Genomic DNA, 21,637 nt, shown 5'->3' on the forward strand with positions numbered 1-21,637 from the left:
TCTTTCTAAATTTTGACGACTGATTCCTACATGAGGAATAATAAGTCTAGTTTAAAGCATCGAAGGACACGGAATATTGTTTTTCTAAAGAACAAAAATTATATGATAACACTAGGAACGACCCTGAATTTGTGTTTTTGCTATACGCAAGCATACAACCGTTAATATTTTTTCCACTGAAAATTAACAACCGTTGACTTGTAGCAAAAACCTAGAGAATGTCTTTGCTTGTAGTATCGGTACAGGTAATACACGAATAAACAGTCCATATTCATTTTGCATACTTTATTCAATACGTAAATAGAATAGTATTGTGTTTTTAAATTTGTGTATTGTGTGTATATTTTTATTTGTTCAATGAAACATTTATTGGTATTAGTCATTACCGTGAATTTTCGTTATTGCTTTCCTTAATAACGCCAATGTCACGAGTAAACAAGTTGGACAAGGCAGCACATCTAAATATAATTAAAATTAATTTTAATTTCACATAAACGCTGTGTTCTGATTTTATGATCCACTCCTATGACATGTTTTTCATTTCCCGATGAACCCACTCCGTATGCAAATTTAAACATAAATACTCATGATCGTACTATTGTATTCATAATGTGACATCACTAAATTACCCTACGTTACAATCTGTATGCGGAAAAGTAAGCACAGTCATAAACTGTGCATCCACTACGATATAACCTCTAAAAGAATAACATAATCCGTTTCGCATTTTTGAAAACACTTTTTCATTTCAGTTGACGACCAGTCTCTTTTTGCAAAAAAGCAGAAATAAGATAAAAATACTAATAATTAACTAACACTTAAACATACAAAACAACGTTCTCGACGTGGTTGCCTCAGTATTGAAACAAGTGCCTACTAAACACGCACAGCGCATAAACACCATGGATATAATGATGACAGTACTACTTTTTAATTAGCAAGTTCCAAATGACGTCCATATTTTGCGCGTGTCTTATTCATATTGTTTTCATACGTGTTCATTTTTATAGCGAACTGACACCATACGTTTGCGCGAACGTCGACGATATGCCGCTCCACGAAATTGAAATCAAAAGTACGACCATATACAAATGCCAGCGTCTAGACGTCCCCTGTGGCCTTTTTTTTTCACATTGCAAGCGTGTGTGTTGTTTTGTTTGTACTTTTTTAATACCATATTTTATGCAATTCACTAGTTATATTAAGCCTTGAGTGTGCATAACGGCCGTCGGCGTCTATGCAAATACGGCCTTTTTTTAGACCGTGTATATACCGCATCTTCTTGGAGCACAAGACCAACGAGTACGTCCAGAACATTACTGCAACATGTGTTGGTCGAACAGAGCCCCTACTTGTGACCGTCAAATGACGAAAGCTTGCTTTGTTTTGACAAATCACCATGGCACGCTAGAGGGATGTCGCCGTCGAAGCCTTCAGAAGAAAATCTGGGACGACGATGTGAACAAGTGGACATGCCTGCCCAATGATGATTTACTCTCAGCTTCCACAACAGACATGACTGGGGGAGAATTTCTGTATTGTCGTCGCTCATTTACCCCAACGGCCAGACCGGTCACGTGAGTGATGATGAGTATGATGATGTTGTTGCTGCTGCTGTGCTGATAATGATGATCAAGCGTTTATTGCTAAGAAAATTCATATAAGAAGTTTATGTGCATGGTGGCATGACACATTCCATGACTTTACACAGAAAACACCAAACTAACGCTCATTGGGTGATTGTCGACCTGAAATGGCCCACAAGTCACCCGGGGTGACTAGAAGCCCATTCATGTCACCCTGGGGTGACTTCAAGCCGACATTAATCGGCTTCTAGTAACCCGTGTAATTTTTATCAAACGGCACCGTATCCAGGTATCTTATATAGGCTATTGTGGCTTTTGAATATATTATATACATATATGATCAAATTTGTTTGAATGATTCTCAAACACAAACCGTCAAACTGAATTTGGTCTATCAGAAAATTCGTTGAAAAAGTAAAATTGTTACCGACGGTGACTTTATGCTGATTTCGAGGGTGACTATCACCTTGATGTCACCCTCGGGTGACAAGAATCGTCTTCATGTCACACCCGGGTGACTACAATCGGCTTCATGTCACCCGGGGATGACTAACCTCGGCTTGAAGTCACCCTATGGTGAAACGAATCGGATTCTAGTCACCCCCGGGTGACTTATGGGCCATTTTAGGTCGAAAATGACCTATTGAGCTTATCTAACAAATCTGGTACAAGCAATTTACAAAAATATTTAAAATGCTGCTCAGTGTCAATGTTTTCCTATTTATTAGTAACAGTGCAACAATTTTTTGTTGGATTGAGGTGTCGAGGTGTTTTTCTTTTACCGGTGCGGTTGTTTATGAAACCGCGTTCAAATCATCCCAACAAATTTGGTGCGTATACTGCATATCAAATGTGAACGAAGCAATGTCATCCTTTGAAGAATTACCTTGGTAAACTATTAGCCGTGATTGCCTTTTAATTTTAAACGTGAAATAAAAAGCAAAATCGCTTGATATTTTTTAGGTCTCCAAACCACAGTAAATAACATATTTTCGCGAGTAACTTATGTCAAGTTACAGTACAGCCAAAGCGGAACAAACGTATTTCGCGATCCGCGGCGGCAAGGCGAAACGAGTCGATGCCGCGTCAGTCATTGAAGCCGCGTCAGTATGCGGCGGCAAGTCGCATTTCGCCGCGAAACTTCGCATCTGTCCGCCAAGGCATGCCGCGGTCCGCGACATGATGCCGAGTCGATGCGATCATGAATCATGTATTAGCATATACATGTAAGCATAGTTAATGTGTCTGGCCAATTATTAAGTTTGTTTCCCGCCCGTAGCATATGTATTTCACACATAAACAAGGTCACGTAATTATGTTTTCGCACATACAAGTGGTCAAGGCTCCAGCATATGGTGGATTTATAAATTAATTGCATGTTGATTCCGCTATTATATTTTAGCTGAGAAAATTAGCAGTTTGAAGCCACATCAATAATCAAGACGGTGACGACGTATTTGTAGTTTTGTTAATTATCAGCTTATTACAACTATTGTTTGAATATGCGTATATAAACACGTTTTATTTTGTTCATATTATACAGTTAATATCGCTACTAATTACCCGATAATCCCGTATATTCCAGTTTATAAGCAAATGCTGGTAAATATTAACGATACACAAACATTCTTGATATTTCCTTAAGTATCAAATACATTTGAGCATTTGTTACTATTTATAGAGATGATGAAATAACGTCTAATCGGGGCGGTTTTTTTCTCCACTGAACACGCGATTTACGCCTGACGTGATGTTCATGTATTTATACAACACAAAATACACCCAAACTTTCCAAACGACGTTCTACATGTCTGCATAATTTTCGCGCGCTTTTTATGAAACAAAGGATATTTTAGCACTGTTTATTTGACGCTAGAATTTGCCAAAGGACGCGTTAGCATTAAAATTCTGAAGTGTGTTTCGGATTACAAATATAATAATGATAATCGAACGAAACATAAACAGTTGCGCGTAATTAATTCTACGCTACACATACATGTATGTACATGTAGGTGGATATCTTTTCACTCGATCCGCCGCGTACGTATGCGGCGGATTTACTCCGCGAAAGTACGCGAGGTTAATACAGACTCGGCGTCGTTGCGCGGATCGATGCCGAGTGCCACGGCGATACGCCGCGTGAACACACGATTCGGCCGCCGCGGACTAATAATCTGGCCGTGGCGTAGCCGCGGATTATGTTTGTGCCGCTTTGGCTGTACTGTATATCATGTATATCATAGTTACTACCGGGGTGAAACGAAAGCTGTTACATTTAGTAGATCTAAATTGATACCAGCATTTTTTAAAGGTTAAATGAATGAAAACTTAAACTTTTACAGGAACCCTCTACCACAGAATGGCCAAACTGTATTTTTCACTGAGGAAGTGTATGCGAGCCTTCTTGGCGTCGAGACCCATGAAACACGTTTGGAACAGAGGCTGAAAAAAGTTGGCATCCATCTGAATACTCTGGCTGAGAAGAATTCAAATAAACCCTTTTCATATATAATTGAGCAGCAATCTTCACAAGGCTCTGTTTCACTTGGGACTAAGGGGAAAACTGTAAAAACTATTAGAGGGGAATCCTTTGAAAGTACAAATGAACATGAGGGAAATATCAGTGAAGAAACATTTACAGCCTTAAAAATAGCACATCACTCTGAATCAAAAACTTCAAAAATTTTGGACAAAACAGAGGAAGGTTCTGAAAATAGTTCAACATCAGACTTCCGTCCAAAGTCTTTTTATTCAGAGTTCACAGAAAATGAGAACATGAAAACAGTCACAGATCTTGAAGCAAGTAAATGCCCAATTAATGAAGAACATAACTTTCAGCACAAGATGAGCAGGGCCTCTAAGAATTTAGAAGAGCCAGTCTTCTATAAAAATACTCCAATTGAAAGTGACCAGAAACCAATTAAATTTGCGGATCTAGATCAGAATTTCTACAATATAAGAGACAGGTAAAGAATTGTAATGTGATGTGTGATATTATCCCCTGCCAAAGGCGGAGAGATCTACTTTTGGCGTTGTCCTTTCGTCAGTTCTTCTGTCTGTCCGTCTGTCACAAATTTTTAAGTTATTGCGGGTGATATCAATTCAACAAGTGTGCTTTTGAAATTGTATTTTATTGTTAGCTGTTATACACCCTTCCCTTCCAGATTTATCATGGACATATGTCCCTTGGTCTGCAAATCCATTAACACCTGTTTGTTTGTCTATTGACACAAAGAATGAAGAACTCCAAGACTTTTCAATTTGCAACATTCACACTTGCACAAATTTATTCAATTGCATTTTTTGAAGTGGTGTACATGAATATGCAATTTTATTATCTTTGTTAAAAATTGCTGCTTTGAAGCAACTTTTCAGTTTAGAATGTCTATAACATGATTATTAATTAACAATTTGCAACAAGTTACAACATGCAGCAGCAAGGGTTATTGCAATTGCTGAGACAAGCTTTAAATAACACTTGCATAACAAACCATATCAGTACATCTAACATTAGACAATTGAAGAAGAATGTATTAAAAGGACTCATTGTGCTGCTCTTTGAATTTACGGTATAAACACAAATTTTATGATATTCAGGATTCTATTGAAATGACTAATGTGACTTTGTATTATTTTTGTACCCGCATGCAAATAGGAATGACAAAGATCGCTACACCGCATTGATATTCTGCAAGAAACCTTATCACCGGAAGTCACAGTTCAGTGTATCACAGCAGAGATTATATATGGACCTGTTCCGACAGTACGGCACATTGCTGAATACAGACTTTGAGGAAGGAAATAATGCGGAGTTTAACAGATTCAAGGTTTGGCCTTTGAGTGTGCAACTATTTTTTTCACCTGAAACTGTAAATTAATAAACTGGTTAGAAAATAGTTTGTATGATAGGTATTAATGATAAATATGATCAAAGATGAAGACATTAATGTATGCATATTAACATGCTTAAGATTCATACCATAAGTACAACTCCAATACAACAGTTGGGCACTCCCTTGGCATGCCTTTTACGTTTGACACAATTTTGTGCCGTAAACTATGTGTTGGTAGTTCCAAAAAAGTGTTACAATTGGACCATAAGTACTTGAGGACCCAAAAGTTCTAAATGTCAAAAATTGCTTTAAAACAAGTATATACTAAAAAAAACACTAAAACAACAACAGATAATCAGTTACCGGTACACAACAACAGATAATAACCGGTAGTTGCATAATAAAAAAACTAGCATAAATATTCAGAAGTGGTACCAGAAAATCAATTAAACTAGAGTACATGTATATGCAAATAATAATTGCTTTTATAATAGAAAACTCATTATTGTAGGAAAACATGTAAACTCATATTTGTCCACTAATCTGTTCAGAATTTTTGACATTAAAACCGTACATACTTACTTACATTTGTAAACTAACCATGAGTAAATACTCAATTGTAATCAATTTTAGTAAAACTGACTTTAAACCAATGTTACACAATATCTTTGCAGAAATTGACAGCTGAGGTGAAGAAGGAACAAGGTGCCTTTCAGCAATATTTGAAGACAACCTCACAGAAATGCAAGAAGGATTATGAATATGTCCACCCAGAAGTGAAAAAATATGTTTCAGTATGTAGTAATATTGTCAGAAGTTTTGCTTCCCTTTTGGTCGGTTGTAGTTATGCATGCCTTGGAAGAAGTGGGGGTAAATTGCTCCACCTTTTCGTCTGTTGATAGTTAAGTTTGACAGTCAGCCCATAGAGCAATCCTTTTCATACGAAACCAGGAGTACTTTTTTAATTACAACCATTAAGTATGATGCCTGAGATAAAAGGAAGACAAGTATGGATTTTGAGGTCAATAAATCAAAGGTTATTTGAGACCTATTTTTTTTTGCTTGATTGCTTCAAAAGCCTCAGGCCAAAAGCTCTTGAGTCCATTTCCTTGGCTTATAACCAGTACTTGGTGTCTTTGGGGAAGATCTAGTGAAAACTTTCTGAGTGGGGATAGAACATTGACCTCACGATTACTAGGCGGATACCATATCCATTACGCTATTTCGAACTATAACAAAGGTTAAGGTCACAGTGGCTTTTACATGAAATTATATAGGTACAATAGTCAGTTTGAAAAGCATATATACCCATTGAATCAACAATAAAAAGAACCATTAGCAGACTTTCAATTATTATTAAAACACCATATAAAAATTGGACGCTGTTGGGATATTGTGACCATTGTCTGCATTGTTAATTTGAGGAATGTTAATGTTTCTCTTGGAAATGGTGCTTTAAAATACCTTGCAGTTTAATGAATACTATATTGATTTTTATTTCTGGCTGATTTATAACTATAGGGGAGAGACATCATTACAAAAAGTCATGCTAAGTAAGTGTGCGATGTGGGGGCATACATTTTTTTACAAATCTGTTGCTTAATATGCAAGGTATGCCATGTCATGAACATGCACAATAATACTAAGTTATTGGAATATATATTTAGGCATTGTATTACCAAAGTTATTAGTGTTTTTAGGGTAGTTAAAAGTCTCTGCTGTTAAAAAACACGCTTAAACAAATGGTCGGCCAAAATGACTACTGATATTCAGACTTTTATTACAAACTGACTAACTGTATTTTAACAAAACAATATTCTAGTTTGTTTCAATTGCCCAAATATGAGCCTTGCTCTTTGGAAACATGTGCTGAAAGTGTCATTCCGTTTAGCCTGTGCACGTGTGCAGTCCGCACAGGCTTATCAAGGACGACAGTTTCCGCTTTAATAGTATTTATTTAAAGGAAGTCTTTATTTAGCAAAGATCCAACTAAAGCGGCAAGTGTCATTCCTAATTAACCTGTGCAGAGCAGAATACGCAGGCTAATGTGGGATGTTACTTAACACACATGCATACAGCCCCCTTTTCTCTGAACACAACTCATATTGATTTGCAGGCCAAGCTGCTGTCCAAGCGCAGGAGAGTGTTATCGTACCCACGTCACTACAAGCATGTCAAGATGATTGCTCTAGATGATGATGTCGGTGATGATCCACCGCCCACACTGAAGCATGTTAGGCCTCTCCTTCAACTGGTATGGAAATGCAGTGATTTGTATGCCCCCAGAACATAGGTTCTGGGGGCATATTAAAATCGCACTGTCCTTTAGTAAGTCAGTTAGTCTTTCCGTCCGGATTAGTTTCCGCTCAATAAGTCAAGCAATTGTCATCAGATCTTCACCAAACTTCATGAAAATGTGTAAGGCAATAACATCTAGGTCAAGTTCCATAATCGGCCAAATTGACCCAGACACTCTTGAGTTATGGCCCTTGAATCATCGTAAAATTGTTGTTTTTTTCTCGTTTCCGCTAACTAACTCGAGCAATTATAATCAGATCTTCACCAAACTTCATGAAAATGTGTAAGGCAATAACATCTAGGTCAAGTTCGATAATTGGCCAAATTGACCCAGACACTCCTGAGTTACGGCCCTTGAATCATCGTAAAATTGTTTTTTTTTTCTCGTTTCCGCTCAATAACTCGAGCAAATGTCATATGATCTTTGCCACACTTCAGGAAAATGTGTAAGCTCATAAGATCTAGGTCAAGTTTGATAATCAGCCAAATTGACCAAGACACTCCTGTGTTACGGCCCTTGAATCATTGAAAAAATGAGTTTTTTCTCGTTTCCGCTCAATAACTCCAGGAATGGTCATCGGATTTTCACCAAACTTCATAAAAATGTGTAAGGCAATAAAATATAGGTTAAAAATTAAGTTCGATAATCAGCCAAATTTAACCAGGCACTTCTGAGTTACGGCCCTTGAATCATCAAAAAATTGCATTTCCGCTGGAAAATTGCTCATAACTTCTATGTCGCTTCTGATGTAACCTTCATATTTGTTATTCATGTGTATATCGACAAGGCCGTTCCATACGCACAAAATTTTGACCTTGACCTTGAACTTAGGGTCCGCATTTTAGGTTTTGAAATCTGCGTTTAGGTTTTGAAAAAGCGTTTTTCGAGGGCATATGTCTTCCGATAGAGACAGCTCTTGTTTTCTTTCGTTCTTCATAAAATACCGGAAAACAGCACATTTCCAAATTTTGAAAGGAAAAAGCTACTTATTTCCCAATTGCTGCAAAATATTCCCAATTATATTTTCCAAACAATTTTTTTTTTTTATAAATAATATTAAGTTTCCCTATGCAGCTCTATGGCTTTAACCTAAATAAATATCATATTGACAACTTGACATTTTTAGTCCCCTACTGGTTTCACCTGTGTGTCTGTCAGTCTGTGAGTCTGTCACACTTTTCTGGATACTGTGATAACTTTAAAAGTTCTAAATATTTTTTCATGAAACTTAGAACATGGATAGCTGGCAATATGGACATTATGCACGTCATTTCATTTTGTTCCTACGTCTTAAATTCTGATTGCTATGGCAACAAATAGACTAGAAATACTGCTGAAAATGGTGGTTTTCTGAATCCTGCGATAACTTTAAAAGTTCTTAATATTTTTTTCATGAAACTTGGAACATGGATAGATGGCAATATGGACATTATGCACGTCTTTTCATTTTGTTCCTACGTCAAAAAGTCTGGTTGCTATGGCAACAAATAGACTAGAAATGCTGCTGAAAATGGTGGTTTTCTGGATCCTGCGATAACTTTAATGTTCTTAATATTTTTTCATGAAACTTGGAACATAGATAGATGGCAATATGGACATTATGCACGTTATTTCATTTTGTTCCTACGTCTAAAATTCTGGTTGCTATGGCAACAAATAGACTAGAAATACTGCTGAAAATGGTGGTTTTCTGAATCCTGCGATAACTTTAAAAGTTCTTAATATTTTTTTCATGAAACTTGGAACATGGATAGATGGCAATATGGACATTATGCACGTCTTTTCATTTTGTTCATACGTCAAAAATTCTGGTTGCTATGGCAACAAATAAAAAAAATATTCTGACAATGGTGGAATTTCTGACAATGGTGGAGCCGGTAGGGGACTTTTATTGCTTGGCAATAGTCTTGTTGAAACTGTACTGGTGTCAGACTTTATGACCTGAGCTCTTAGAATCTTAGAATGGTGGCTACCTGCATGTGTGTAAAGTGTCATCCCAGATAATCCCTTGCCGTCAAACCCGGATTACCCATTAGGTAGTGTAGGCAACTGCTTATGGGCCTGGGACTTTGATGGGCCCCATGAGAGCTTGATGAAATAATTTTTTGTTTACTTACTTTGCTTTGTCTAATGGCTTGACAAAGCTATTGTTGTCCCCTTCCGGTGAAACCGGAGGGGACCTATGGTTTGCGCTCAGTCTGTCTGTCATCTGTCCGTCACACTTTTCTGGATCCTGCGATAACTTTAAAAGTTCTTCATATTTTTTCATGAAACTTGAAACATGGATAGATGGCAATATGGAGATTATACACGACATCATTTCATTTTGTTCCTACGTCAAGAATTCTGGTTGCTATGGCAACAAAAAAATAAAAAAATACTGACAATGGTGGAGTTTTACCGGTATGGGACAATATTGCAATCTCCTGTTTTTTCTAGTTATTATACCCCCATTACCATTGGTAATGGGGGCTATATAGATGTCACTTTGTTGGTCTGTCGGTCTGTCTGTCCCGAAATTTCATCCGATCTTCACCAAACTTGGTCACAAGTTGTATCTAGATGATGTATAGGTCAAGATTAAATATGGGTCATGCCGTGTCAAAAACTAGGTCACAAGGTCACTTAGTGTGTTTTTAACCGAAAGTTTGTCCGGACCATAACTATGTCATTTATCGTTAGATTTTAAAATAACTTGGTACATTTGTTCACCATCATGGGATGGTGTGTCATGTGAAAAAGTACGTCAACATCTCAAAGGTCAAGGTCTTACTTGGAGTTCAAAGGTCAAATGAATGTCCGGGCCATAACTTTATTATTTATTGTGAGATTTAAAAATCATTTGGCAAATTTTTTCACAATCATTGGACGGTGTGTCGCGCGAAAGAATTTCGTTGATATCTCCAAGGTCAAGGTCACACTTTGAGTTCAAATAAAGGTCAAATGCATGTCCGGGCCATAACTGTATCATTTATTGTGAGATTTTAAAATCATTTGGAAAATTTGTTCACCATAATTGGACGGTATGTCACGTGAAAGGATTATGTCAATATCTCCAAGGTCAAGGTCACACTTTGAGTTCAAAGATCAAAAATGGCCATAAATGAGCTTGTCTGGGCAATAACTATGTCATTCATTGTGAGATTTTAAAATCATTTGGCCCATTTGTTCACCATTATTGGATGGTGTGTCGCGCGAAAGAATTACGTCGATATCTCCAAGGTAAAGGTCACACTGTGAGTTCAAAGGTCAAAAATGGCTGTAAATGATCTTGTCCGGGCCATAACTATGTCATTCATTGTGAGATTTTAAAATTACTTGGTACATTTGTTCACAATCATTGGACAATGTGTCATGCAAAAGAATAACGTCGATATCTTCCAGGTCATGGTCGCATTTGGAGTTCAAAAGTGAAATATGGCCATAAATGAGCTTGTCCGGGCCATAACTATGCCATTCATTGTGAGATTTTAAAATGACTCTGTACATTAATTTTGTTCACAGTCATTGGACGCCGTGTCATGCAAAAGAATTCAAGAGTTCAAAGGTCAAAATGGCCATAAATAATAATGGCATAATAATTCTTAAAAATCACCATTTAGATTCTCTTGTTTTGTGAAGACAGCTTGCAAAATTATCTGTGTCAATGCGGCATGTGGAGGTATTCGCCACATCTGTGACAAAGCTCTAGTTTTATACCAATGTCCCGATTAAAGGCTTGACATTGTCTTACCCAGCAATAATCACTGGCAGACCTGGGCCCCAAAGTTTCAATGCCTATGGGCCTACAAGATGCTTAATCCTTTACTGTGTGCAGCCAACTCAGGCTGATAAGAGACATCATTTTTACTTTAATGGTATTTTTGGTTAAAAGGTCTTTTTATTAGCAAAAATCGTGTAAAGGCGGAGTGTGTCCCTGATTAGCCTTTGCTGACTGCACATGCTTATCTAGGACGACATTTTACACTTAACCATTAAACCCTGTTTTATTGTGAGTTGCTCATATGTATTTGGTGCAGAGTGATTGTACCTGACATATCTTAAGACCAGAATTATCTTTAGGCAAAGACCACATACAAACATTGTATTGTAAACAAAAGAAGGAATAAAAAGTAGGGTTATACAGATTTATTGTAATGGGACATTTCATAGTGACTATGCAGTGTTGTGTTAGGCCATATACTGAGATGATGATTAGGATATAAATGGCTCTACTGAGAAGTTTAAGTTTATGCAAGTCTAGATATTCAGTGTAATTTTTTAGCTTGATTGTTTTCGGAGAAAATCCGAGGTATTGTCATAGCCAGCCTGTCGTGTCGTCCGCCGTAGGTGTCGTACTTAAACCTTAACATTTGCTATAAAATCAAAGTGCTTCCACCTACAACTTTGAAACTTCATATGTAGATGCACCTTGATGAGTTCTACACGCCACACCCATTTTTGGGTCACTAGGTCAAAGGTCAAGGTCACTTTGACCTCCAAAAAAAATCTCTGACAAGCTTTCATTTATTCAAAACTGCACCCGCAGCTGAGCGTTGGCACCCGTTATGGGGTGCTCTTGTTTTAAATTCAGGATCAACATACAAAAGCGATACAGAAGAAGTGCATTTAATTAGGTCATAATGTGAATATCTTTCAAATTTATTTCCAAGATGTAGCAAAAAAGCTGCTCTAACTAAACAATACTTTTCATATCCATGTCCAGGGTGCAGTGATTTTTTTTCTAAATATTACAGCCGAAATTCGGCTGCTTCCCAATCACAAAAATCAACATTTTTTCCCCAAAAATCTGACCAAAATATAAAAAAAAATCACCAATTTCAACATTTTTTTTGTTCTTTTTTAAGAAAGAAGTCTCTTATGACATCCTACAAAATATATAACTTTAATTTAGACCTTTTTGTTGATAAATAATGCCCAAATTTGCCACTTTTATAAATTAAAAAATCCCTATTTGACCAGACTCCTTTTTCCAAAATGGCAAAAAAAAAAACCCTGAACATGCACTTAAAAACAAGTCTGTTTCTTTCAATCATATTTATAATGCTTAATTTATCCCAATGTCATGGTTTATCGCGATATTTTTCCCAATTTCATGGTTTATCGCGCTAATTTACCCAATTCAAATGGCACAGGCTGTAACTAATAAAAGCACAAAAAAAATCACTGCAGGGTGAAGCAAAAAAGCTTCTGTTATCAAACAATATTTTTAGCTCACCTGAGCACAACGTGCTCATGGTGAGCTTTTGTGATCGCTTTTTGTCTGTCGTATGCCGTCAACATTTGCCTTGTTAACTCTCTAGAGGCCAGATTTATTGTCCAATCTTCATGAAATTTGGTCAGAAGATTGGTCTCAATGATATCTTGGATGGGTTTGAAAATGGGTACGTTTCCTTGAAAAACATGGCTGCCAAGGGGTGGGGCATTTTTCCTTATATGGCATTATCATACATGCCAGAATTTTTCAGGTCCAAATCGGGACTTTCCATAAAAAATTGTCGGGACATTTGACCAAAAAGTGGGACACCTGAAACGATCAATCATTCCACATTTTGTTAAGTCAATAGTCAGTATATTACTTACAAAAACTCTAAATTTCTGCCCAATACTGATGATAAATGTATGTTCAGAATTTCGTGAACACAGTGTCGTTCTCCATTTTCTGGAAGTAAACACACTCCATAAACTGAAATGAGGGGTATACCCGTGTGCCTCGATTTGACATCCAATTGGTACAAGGATATTCCCCATTCTATACACAGATGGAGACGTCACTATGTTATTGTAAGACCAGTGTATACACAATGGGATATCCCCTTGAACATATGTAAATCGTGTGACACGATGTGAGCGCATCGAGTACTGTTCTTATTCAATCAATCGTAAATAAACTCTGAATTTAGATTGATGCAATATGTACAAACTATTTTCTGAAAATAAGTCGAAAATGAAAGGTAACTTGTGAGAAACATCAATGTGAATTGGTCAGCATTCAATTTAGTTGATGTACAAAATCCGTGTTTTGAAAGGATTTATAACCTTATGTTGTATAATACACAGGATAATTAGAGCTGCAACAATTCACCAACAGCCCAATTCGATTTCGATTTCAGACAGTCCGATACCGATTGTTTCGATTCGATTCATATTTCAACCTAGCTTTATCATTTATTCACTCTTCTGCTTCAAAATAAACATTTCTGTTCATGCATAACTAGATATCTTGGGCATTTGTGTGTTTGTTAGATATAGTTTGGTTGGTTCAACAGTGTTTTAAAAACTGTTGAAAGTGGGTTAAATTAACATTTGTAAGAAATATTTAGCAAGAAACTGCCAATTTTCTGACAAACTATGTCAATATTTTATTGAAACACATTAAAGAGAATAGCAAATTAGGAATTCAATATTAATATCAATAAACTTCTGACTAGACTGTTGACTACACAATAATATAATAAATAAATACATAATAATAAGGCTGGCGACTTGAGAAGTTGCACTGGTGCTACCTTCTGCTAAATCAACGTTATGTTTGCGTTTGACATGTTGAATTAGATTAGTGGTTGAGCCGGACTTATGGTACGACACGTTCATGAAGTTTATACGTAACTTTAACGGGAGGGCTACCAGGCCCAAACCCAAACAGCTGCCATACTTTTGATTTTAGCTTCTTAGGCGCATCTGATAATTTCAATTTGTCGGCTACAACTTGTTCAGCCATTTTGACGCTTTTTCCAAAAGTAGACCGTAACGCACTTAATTGGATGACTGAAGTAATAAGTAATTACAGGAAAAGCTAAAACCTATACCTTCCTGTATCAAATAGTCAGAGTATAGCGCGCTTTACGTATCTATGTTTATATGTTAAAGAATCGAATCGAATTTGGTAGGGTTGGTACCGTAATCGAATCAACGCATTTAAAACCGATTTTCGATGCATCGGATCGAATTGTTGCAGCTCTAAGAATAATAGTATCGTTTGACTTGATTGGGCCATAAAATACAAACCCAGGTGGTATTAATTTCTGTACGATACATCTTTCGATAGCAATTAGCAACCCCTATCATAAAAACACCATGGTGTGAATGCTGATTAAATCAATAAGTTGCCGATAAATCGCTGATAAGGTGTCAAAAACAACACTGGTGCACTCGAGTAGTAGAAGTGGGTTGTTAATTGGGGGCAATAAGGGAATAGCGATGGTAAGTTTTAGCCAGAAAGAGCTCGAAAAGCGAATTTTATTGGCAAATTATAGACCTTACATTGTTTTTAACGAGTGTTGGGACAAATCGTCTCATATCGGGATGCCGGGACAAAGAGCCCAAAAACTGGACTGTCCTGCCGAGATCGGGACGTCTGGCATGTATGGCTATATATGGCTATGGTAAACTCTTGTTAACACTCAAGAGGCCACATTTATTATCCAATCTTCATGAAATTGGGTCAGAAGATTGGTCTCACTGATATCTTGGATGAGTTTGAAAATGGTTACGTTTACTTGAAAAACATGGCTGCCAAGGGGCTGGGCATTTTTCCTTATATGGCTATAGTAAAATCTTGTTAACACTCTAGAGGCCATATTTATTGTCTAATCTTCATGAAACTTGGTCAGAAGATTCATCCCAATAATATCTTGGACGAGTTAAAAAATGATGCCGGTTGTTGAAAAACATGGCCGCGAGGGGGCGGGGCATTTTTCCATATATGGCTATAGTAAAACCTTGTTTACACTCTAGAGGCCACATTTATTTTCCGATCTTCATGAAACTTGGTCAGAAGATTTGTCCCAATTATATCTTTGATGAGTTTGATCATGGTTTTGGTTGCTTTAAAAACAAGGCCACCAGGGGGCGGAGCATTTTTCCTAATATGGCTATTTATGGCTTTAGTAAAACCTTATTAACACTCTAGAGTCCACATTTATTGTCAGGTCATCATGAAACTTGGTCAGAAGATTTGTCCCAATGATATCTTGGATGAGGTCAAAAATGGTTCCAGTTGGTGGAAAAACATGGCCGCCAAGGGTGCGTGGTGTTTTTCCTTATAAAGCTGAAGTAAAACCTTGTTAACACTCTACAAGCCACATTTATTGTCCAATCATCATGAAACTTGGAAGAAGATTTATCCCAATTATATCTTGGAAAAGTTAAAAAATGTTCCAGTTGCTTGAAAAACATGGCCACCATGGGTCGGGGCATTTTTCCTTATATGGCTTCATGAATATTCATTAAACTTTGGCAGAATATTTGTTTAAATGATTTCTTGAATGTGTATGAAAATATTGGTTCTGGTCTGTTGAAAAACATGGCTGCCAGGATGTTCACTTGGTTAGAACATTTGTTCTTATGACATCTTGGGCTGCAAAGAACAGGTCAGTTCCTTTGAATCTCGGATGAGCGACTTTGGGCATTTCAGGCCCTCTTGTTTATATTCATTTTCAGGGTGAAGCAAAAAAACTGCTCTTACCAAACATAATTTTTCATATGCATTTCCAGGGTGTGGCGAAAAAGCTACTCTTACCAAACATCTTGCCTGGGCTTCCTCAGCCGTGCACGCCAACAAACTTCAAGAAAATCAACGAGATAGATCCAGCTATACGAGACAACTATACAGGCCCATATGTCTGGAGTAATGAGGTAGGGGGATAAAGCCGTTTGGTTTTCTTATTGATCTTTTTAACCAGGTTTTCCGAAGGAAAAAACTGGTTATTAGATTGGCGAATGCGGGCGGGCTGGCTGGCGGGCTGGCTGGCTGGCGGGCTGGCGGGCTGGCGGAATAAGCTTGTCCGGGCCATAACTATGTCGTTCATTGTCAGATTTTAAAATCATTTGGCACATTTGTTCACCATCATTGGACGGTGTGTCGCGCGAAATAATTACGTCGATATCTCCAAGGTCAAGGTCACACTTTGAGTTCAAAGGTCAAAAATGGCCATAAATGAGCTTGTCCGAGCCATAACTATGTCGTTCATCGTCAGATTTTAAAATCATTTGGCACATTTGTTCACCATCATTGGACGGTGTGTCGCGCGAATTATTACGTCGATATCTCCAAGGCCAAGGTCACACTTTGAGTTCAAAGGTCAAAAATGGCCATAAATGAGCTTGTCCTGGCCATAACTATGTCATTCATTGTGAGATTTTAAAATCATTTGGCACATTTGTTCACCATCATGGGACGGTGTGTCCCACGAAAGAATCACGTCAATATCTCCAATGTCAAGGTCGCCACGACTAAAAATAGATTTAAAAAAAAAAAAAACTTACAAAGGGGGTTAATTTTTTTTGGTCATTTCAAAAGTTCAGTTTGAGTTTTCTCCCTTTATCAGATTTTTTTTTCACAATGAAAACCTGGTTTTGTGACAATTTTGTCCCTTGTCTATTATTTGAATCATAAAATATTTGATATGTGTGCATAGCAAGTAAAATCATACATGTCTGCCTTAATACCTGAACTAAAAGTCTAGTTGGATGTCGTTTGGTGACAACTGGAAACTCTGCGATAGAACTTGTGCGGAATTTCTGTCATTTAAACATGCACAGCAGTTTGTTTCCGATAAACAGTCTAGGGGAAAGGGCCAATATTCAAGGGCTCTCAAAGAAGGAAAAACAATTGCTACAGATTAAGCTGTGTATTGGATCAAATCTACTTGATAACACATTTTCGACTATGGGGTAAATCAAGCACAGGTGTAGCATCACAGACATTGTTAGTCGCTGTTTTTACTTATATCTAGGCTTACAATTTTTGTCAAGAGGCAATTCAGATTGCTATCTATAAGGACGTGTGGCCTTTTTTTGTTATTGGAAAGGGTAAAGCAGTGCTTCAAATTGCAAGATGCAGCGTCGCCAAAAAACCCCAAAAAAAACTGTGTAAATCACTATAGATTGATGTATAAGTAGTCATCAGCTCATTTCTATGTGATGTCCATGGATTGTCAGAAAGCTATAACTCTTAATTAAGATAGAATAGAATTGTCATGAGCATTCTAGACTTGTTTGTGTTCATATATGTTTGTATTTACTTTTCTTTCAAATCCTGCATTGGAGAGACTTTTTGCTTAACATGAACACATAAATATATTCAATATTCATTTGTGATTACAGAGATCAAAGTGGTATGGGCAGGGCTCACGCTAGGGGCGACATGAGCGACAAAGTCGCTTTCCTACGCCAAACTTCGCCGGAAATTTAAGATATTGTAGATAAAAAGCGACTTCCAGTCGCACTCTGTCTGGAATTCGTTTACATCCGGTTTTCTCGATGTCAAGGTCTGATTCAATTTTCCAATACACATGTCACAGCTCGAAGCGTGTCACAATTGATCGACATGTAATTTAAGGGAAACCCCGCCCCCGATAATCCCAACCTCCGAACTTATCCAATCGGCGACTGATATTCGTCAAGTCAAATGCAGTCACGTGCGTTTGCTACTGTCTGTCATGTGTAAGTGATTTGAAAGTGATTAGAGATAATGCCCAGGGGTGATGTTGCCATATTAATTGATCAATTAAAATGATTATGATGAATTATTGTATCATATACTTGTGATCTTTTGTCGGCAGTAATGGTTGCTTTATGTGGATGTTTCAGGAAATGTTTTTGAAACGCAAAAAGGTGCAATTATTTAATTATTTCTAAGCTGTTCACTTACACCTTTCTACCGACTATCGATCTGAATTAAAATTTAAAGGATGATAATTAAGTAGATCTAATGTGTAATGCAATGTCGATGATGTTACACCTTTCTGCCGATTATCAATTGAAATTAAAATGTGATAATTAATTTGTTTCTTTACTCACAAACTATGTCTATTGTATATTTATTACGTATTTGCTAGGTTATTAGTTTTTATTTTCTGCAGTCAAACGATATGCACATTTTATTTCATGTGCCAAACTAGTACAATTTTTCAGACGGTCATTTTCGGATAGTGTATTTTTCGTCGATTATAATTTATTTTGGAAGTTCTTTATATAAAAAAATATAATGATGAATACCAATGTGGTGATGCGGAAGTCATGGTTTATAATATTTCTAATTTGATTCACCAGAAATAGCAATTGGAAAAACTATTTAAAAAAGGATAATTAATTAGGGTTCTGGGAGGGGTGCCGTGGGGGCTCTGCCCTTTATTCTCATGGGGCATGGCAACAATAAACAATAGCTAGTAAAATTAAGGTTATTTATCTGTTGTGTCTATTATTACTTGGTTTATTAGAACTGCTGGAAATATTAAGATACACAAAATAAATATAATTTATTAATTATGTGTACTACAGTGGTACATGTATACTGAAATAATGTGATGCACATATATGTGTGTTGTAACGCCATACACACAAACCCTTGTGTCCGAGTCTCTTCACTTCTCCTTAAAGTCTCCTGACTTCTCCCTAAATCAGTGTCCAGGGAGAAGTCACTTCTCCCTAAAATTTGAGCCTAGCGTGAGCCCTGATGGGTTTGATTTACGATGGTGTTTATCATTTACTGTAATATAAACCGCAGGTATGCAGTCAAGACGTAAATGCCGAACAGTTGGCAGTCCCCAATCTATGCAATGTTGTCATGTCGGCATCAGTTGTGAAATATCTGATTGACAACCAGGGCAATAGTGGCAAACACTGGGAAATGCCCATAACTGTGAGGGAATATCAAATTGGAGGTACATTATACTTCATCTTGTGGCTTATGAAGTATGGAATGTTGACAGTCTATTTTCTTATTATCCCCCGCCATAGGCAGAGGGATATTGTTTTGGCGTTGTCTGTCTGTCCTTCCGTCCGTCCGTCTGGAGCCATATCTTGGAAGTGCTTTGGCGGATTTCATTGAAACTTGGTATGAGTGTCCAGAAGCATATTGGCGGGTGATACCAAGTCAATGAATTTGCTTGTTGATTAAGGCAATTAAGGTGGTGGACAGAATTTTTTCAATTTACTGCGACTGAAATATAACATTGCTTTTTTAAATAAAATTGCTGCTTTAAAGAAAATATATTTTAAGAATTGCAATTTTGTTTGCTCAGTAATTTTATGGACCTAAAATGTCTATTGCAACTGTATGTGCAAGAATAACAAATTAAAACATTCAATAAAACACAAGTACATTTTTTCTCCTAGAATTGAAGTTCGCCTCTGTAATGTGGTTGTTAAAGCTTAAGAAAAAATATTTCAGTGGGGGAGAAGTCATTCATTCACCGTGTAGCATTCATTGACAAGCCAATCATAAGAACAACTGAATTCACTCCAAAAGATCAGAACCAGTTGTATCAGAAACATGCCATCCCAGCTGTGGCCTTTAGACAACGACAGAAGGGTTACTCATTTATTCGTGCTAAACCAGTCCACTCTGTTGTTAAAGCTCCAGCAGCTGAAGATATTGAAAATGAGTTGCAAAGTTATGAAAAACACATGAAAGAAAACATGAAAAATGAACCAGTCGGTGATTTTCATGAAGGAAAAATACATGTAAGTAAAGGAAAGAAAACTAGGAGAAAGAAAAGAAAGGGAAAGCAGGAAAAAGGTATGTTTGCTGCTGTGCAGGAAATAGACGACTTGGAGACATTTGGAATGGATGTTCAAGAAATGAAAGAAAAGCCAGAAAATAAGTCACCAAAAACAAAAGGTGTAAAGCCACCAATGGAAGAAAAGGAAACAATAATGACAGAGGAATCATCTACAGAAACATCAAGTTTTGTGAAAAGGAAGAAGCTGAGACTGTCAGCAGATACAGACCTGGAAAATTGAAGCTGGAACTACAAGGTATAAAAACTAAAGCGCAGAATGATGCTGAAAAATCTCATCTTGCCAGTCAGCACATGCTCAGCCCTACAAAGACAAATGCGGCGTTGGAAAATACATTGGAAATTGCTGGAACAAGTAAGACAGATGTGAAAGATGTGTCTAAAAGATCTTCTTCAGGCTGGTTAAACATTTTAATGACTGAAATTGAGAAGCCTTCTGTGACTGAAACAGTTTACAAAGCTGAGAAAAAGACTAAATCTAAACAGGAGAAAATGTGTTCTGCTAAGACGCAAGATGTGGAAAATGATTCAGTCACAACTGTGAATCAGACGACAGAAACGGATGCAACAAACGATAAAGCAAGTGTTTCTACCACTAAAACAGATCATATGAATCAAAAGAAAGACAAACCATTTTTGAAAATAAAATAGGCGAAGCAGAAGTTGTTGGTAATAATGAATTTTCTTTGAATAAAGCTGATAATAAAACAAGAAAGAATGAAAATGACCAAACAGCATCAAAGGACAATATCCGTTTGAAAGAAGATGATAGAAGCAATACATTTGAAGACAATGCAATTAAAAATGAAGTTAAACGAGCAAAATATCAAGTTATTAATCAAAATCAAAAAGATGTGAAGTCTAAAAAACCATTTGAAGAATCCAAAGAAATATATGCAAAAGATTTTGAAAGTGACAGTGACAATGATGAATTAGTGATTGACTTGCCTGAAGATGTAAGTCTAGTAAGGCCTGAAAGAATGGGTTTTTTACTGTCAACAGTAAAACCTGAAGTGCCTGGGACTGAAATTGTTAAAGAAGTCCAAGAGTCAAACATTATTTGCAACGCAAGGAATACTGAAATAGAAGAGAGTGATATTGATTTTAAGAACACTAACAAAAAACCTGAGTTGAGAAAGAAATGATTGAAACAGATTCTGAAATTGAAAATTCACAAACTGTTGTAAAGAAGTTGCAGAAAAATAATGACTCAAAAAGTGGAGCTAATGTTAAAATTGGTAAAAATGAGCAAAGCAACAACGAAAATCTACTTAAAGTCACTACAAGAGCTTCCAAAAGACTTAGCTCTACTAATCTCCAGGAACATTCAACACCATCTAAGAGAACATTGCGTTCTTCAGGTGGCAAGACTGATTTCAATGAAACTGATCTTGA

General features: G+C 36.9%; 1 protein-coding gene across 1 annotated transcript; it reads left to right on the top strand.

The window, feature by feature from the left end:
* The first annotated feature begins 2,340 nt into the window (after positions 1 to 2,340).
* On the top strand, positions 2,341 to 20,465 carry LOC127863964 (uncharacterized). The gene is made up of 8 exons (XM_052403638.1): positions 2,341 to 2,476; positions 3,929 to 4,552; positions 5,242 to 5,413; positions 6,094 to 6,213; positions 7,536 to 7,673; positions 16,215 to 16,355; positions 19,228 to 19,384; positions 19,894 to 20,465. Exons 1-8 carry the CDS (start codon positions 2,451 to 2,453, stop codon positions 20,463 to 20,465), a joined length of 1,950 nt encoding a protein of 649 aa, XP_052259598.1. The 5' UTR covers positions 2,341 to 2,450.
* Positions 20,466 to 21,637: the final 1,172 nt, after the last annotated feature.

Source organism: Dreissena polymorpha, unplaced genomic scaffold, assembly GCF_020536995.1.
Source record: "Dreissena polymorpha isolate Duluth1 unplaced genomic scaffold, UMN_Dpol_1.0 chrUn071, whole genome shotgun sequence".
NCBI lineage: Eukaryota > Metazoa > Mollusca > Bivalvia > Myida > Dreissenidae > Dreissena > Dreissena polymorpha.

What these genes read in the sequence shown, in the direction of transcription:
- LOC127863964 (XM_052403638.1), top strand. Translation starts at nt 2,451, where the DNA reads ATGTCATCCTTTGAAGAATTACCTTG. An exon ending in CATATGTCTGGAGTAATGAG is followed by an intron (nt 16,356 to 19,227) that starts GTAGGGGGATAA and finishes TATAAACCGCAG; the next exon opens with GTATGCAGTCAAGACGTAAA. An exon ending in GAGGGAATATCAAATTGGAG is followed by an intron (nt 19,385 to 19,893) that starts GTACATTATACT and finishes AAAATATTTCAG; the next exon opens with TGGGGGAGAAGTCATTCATT.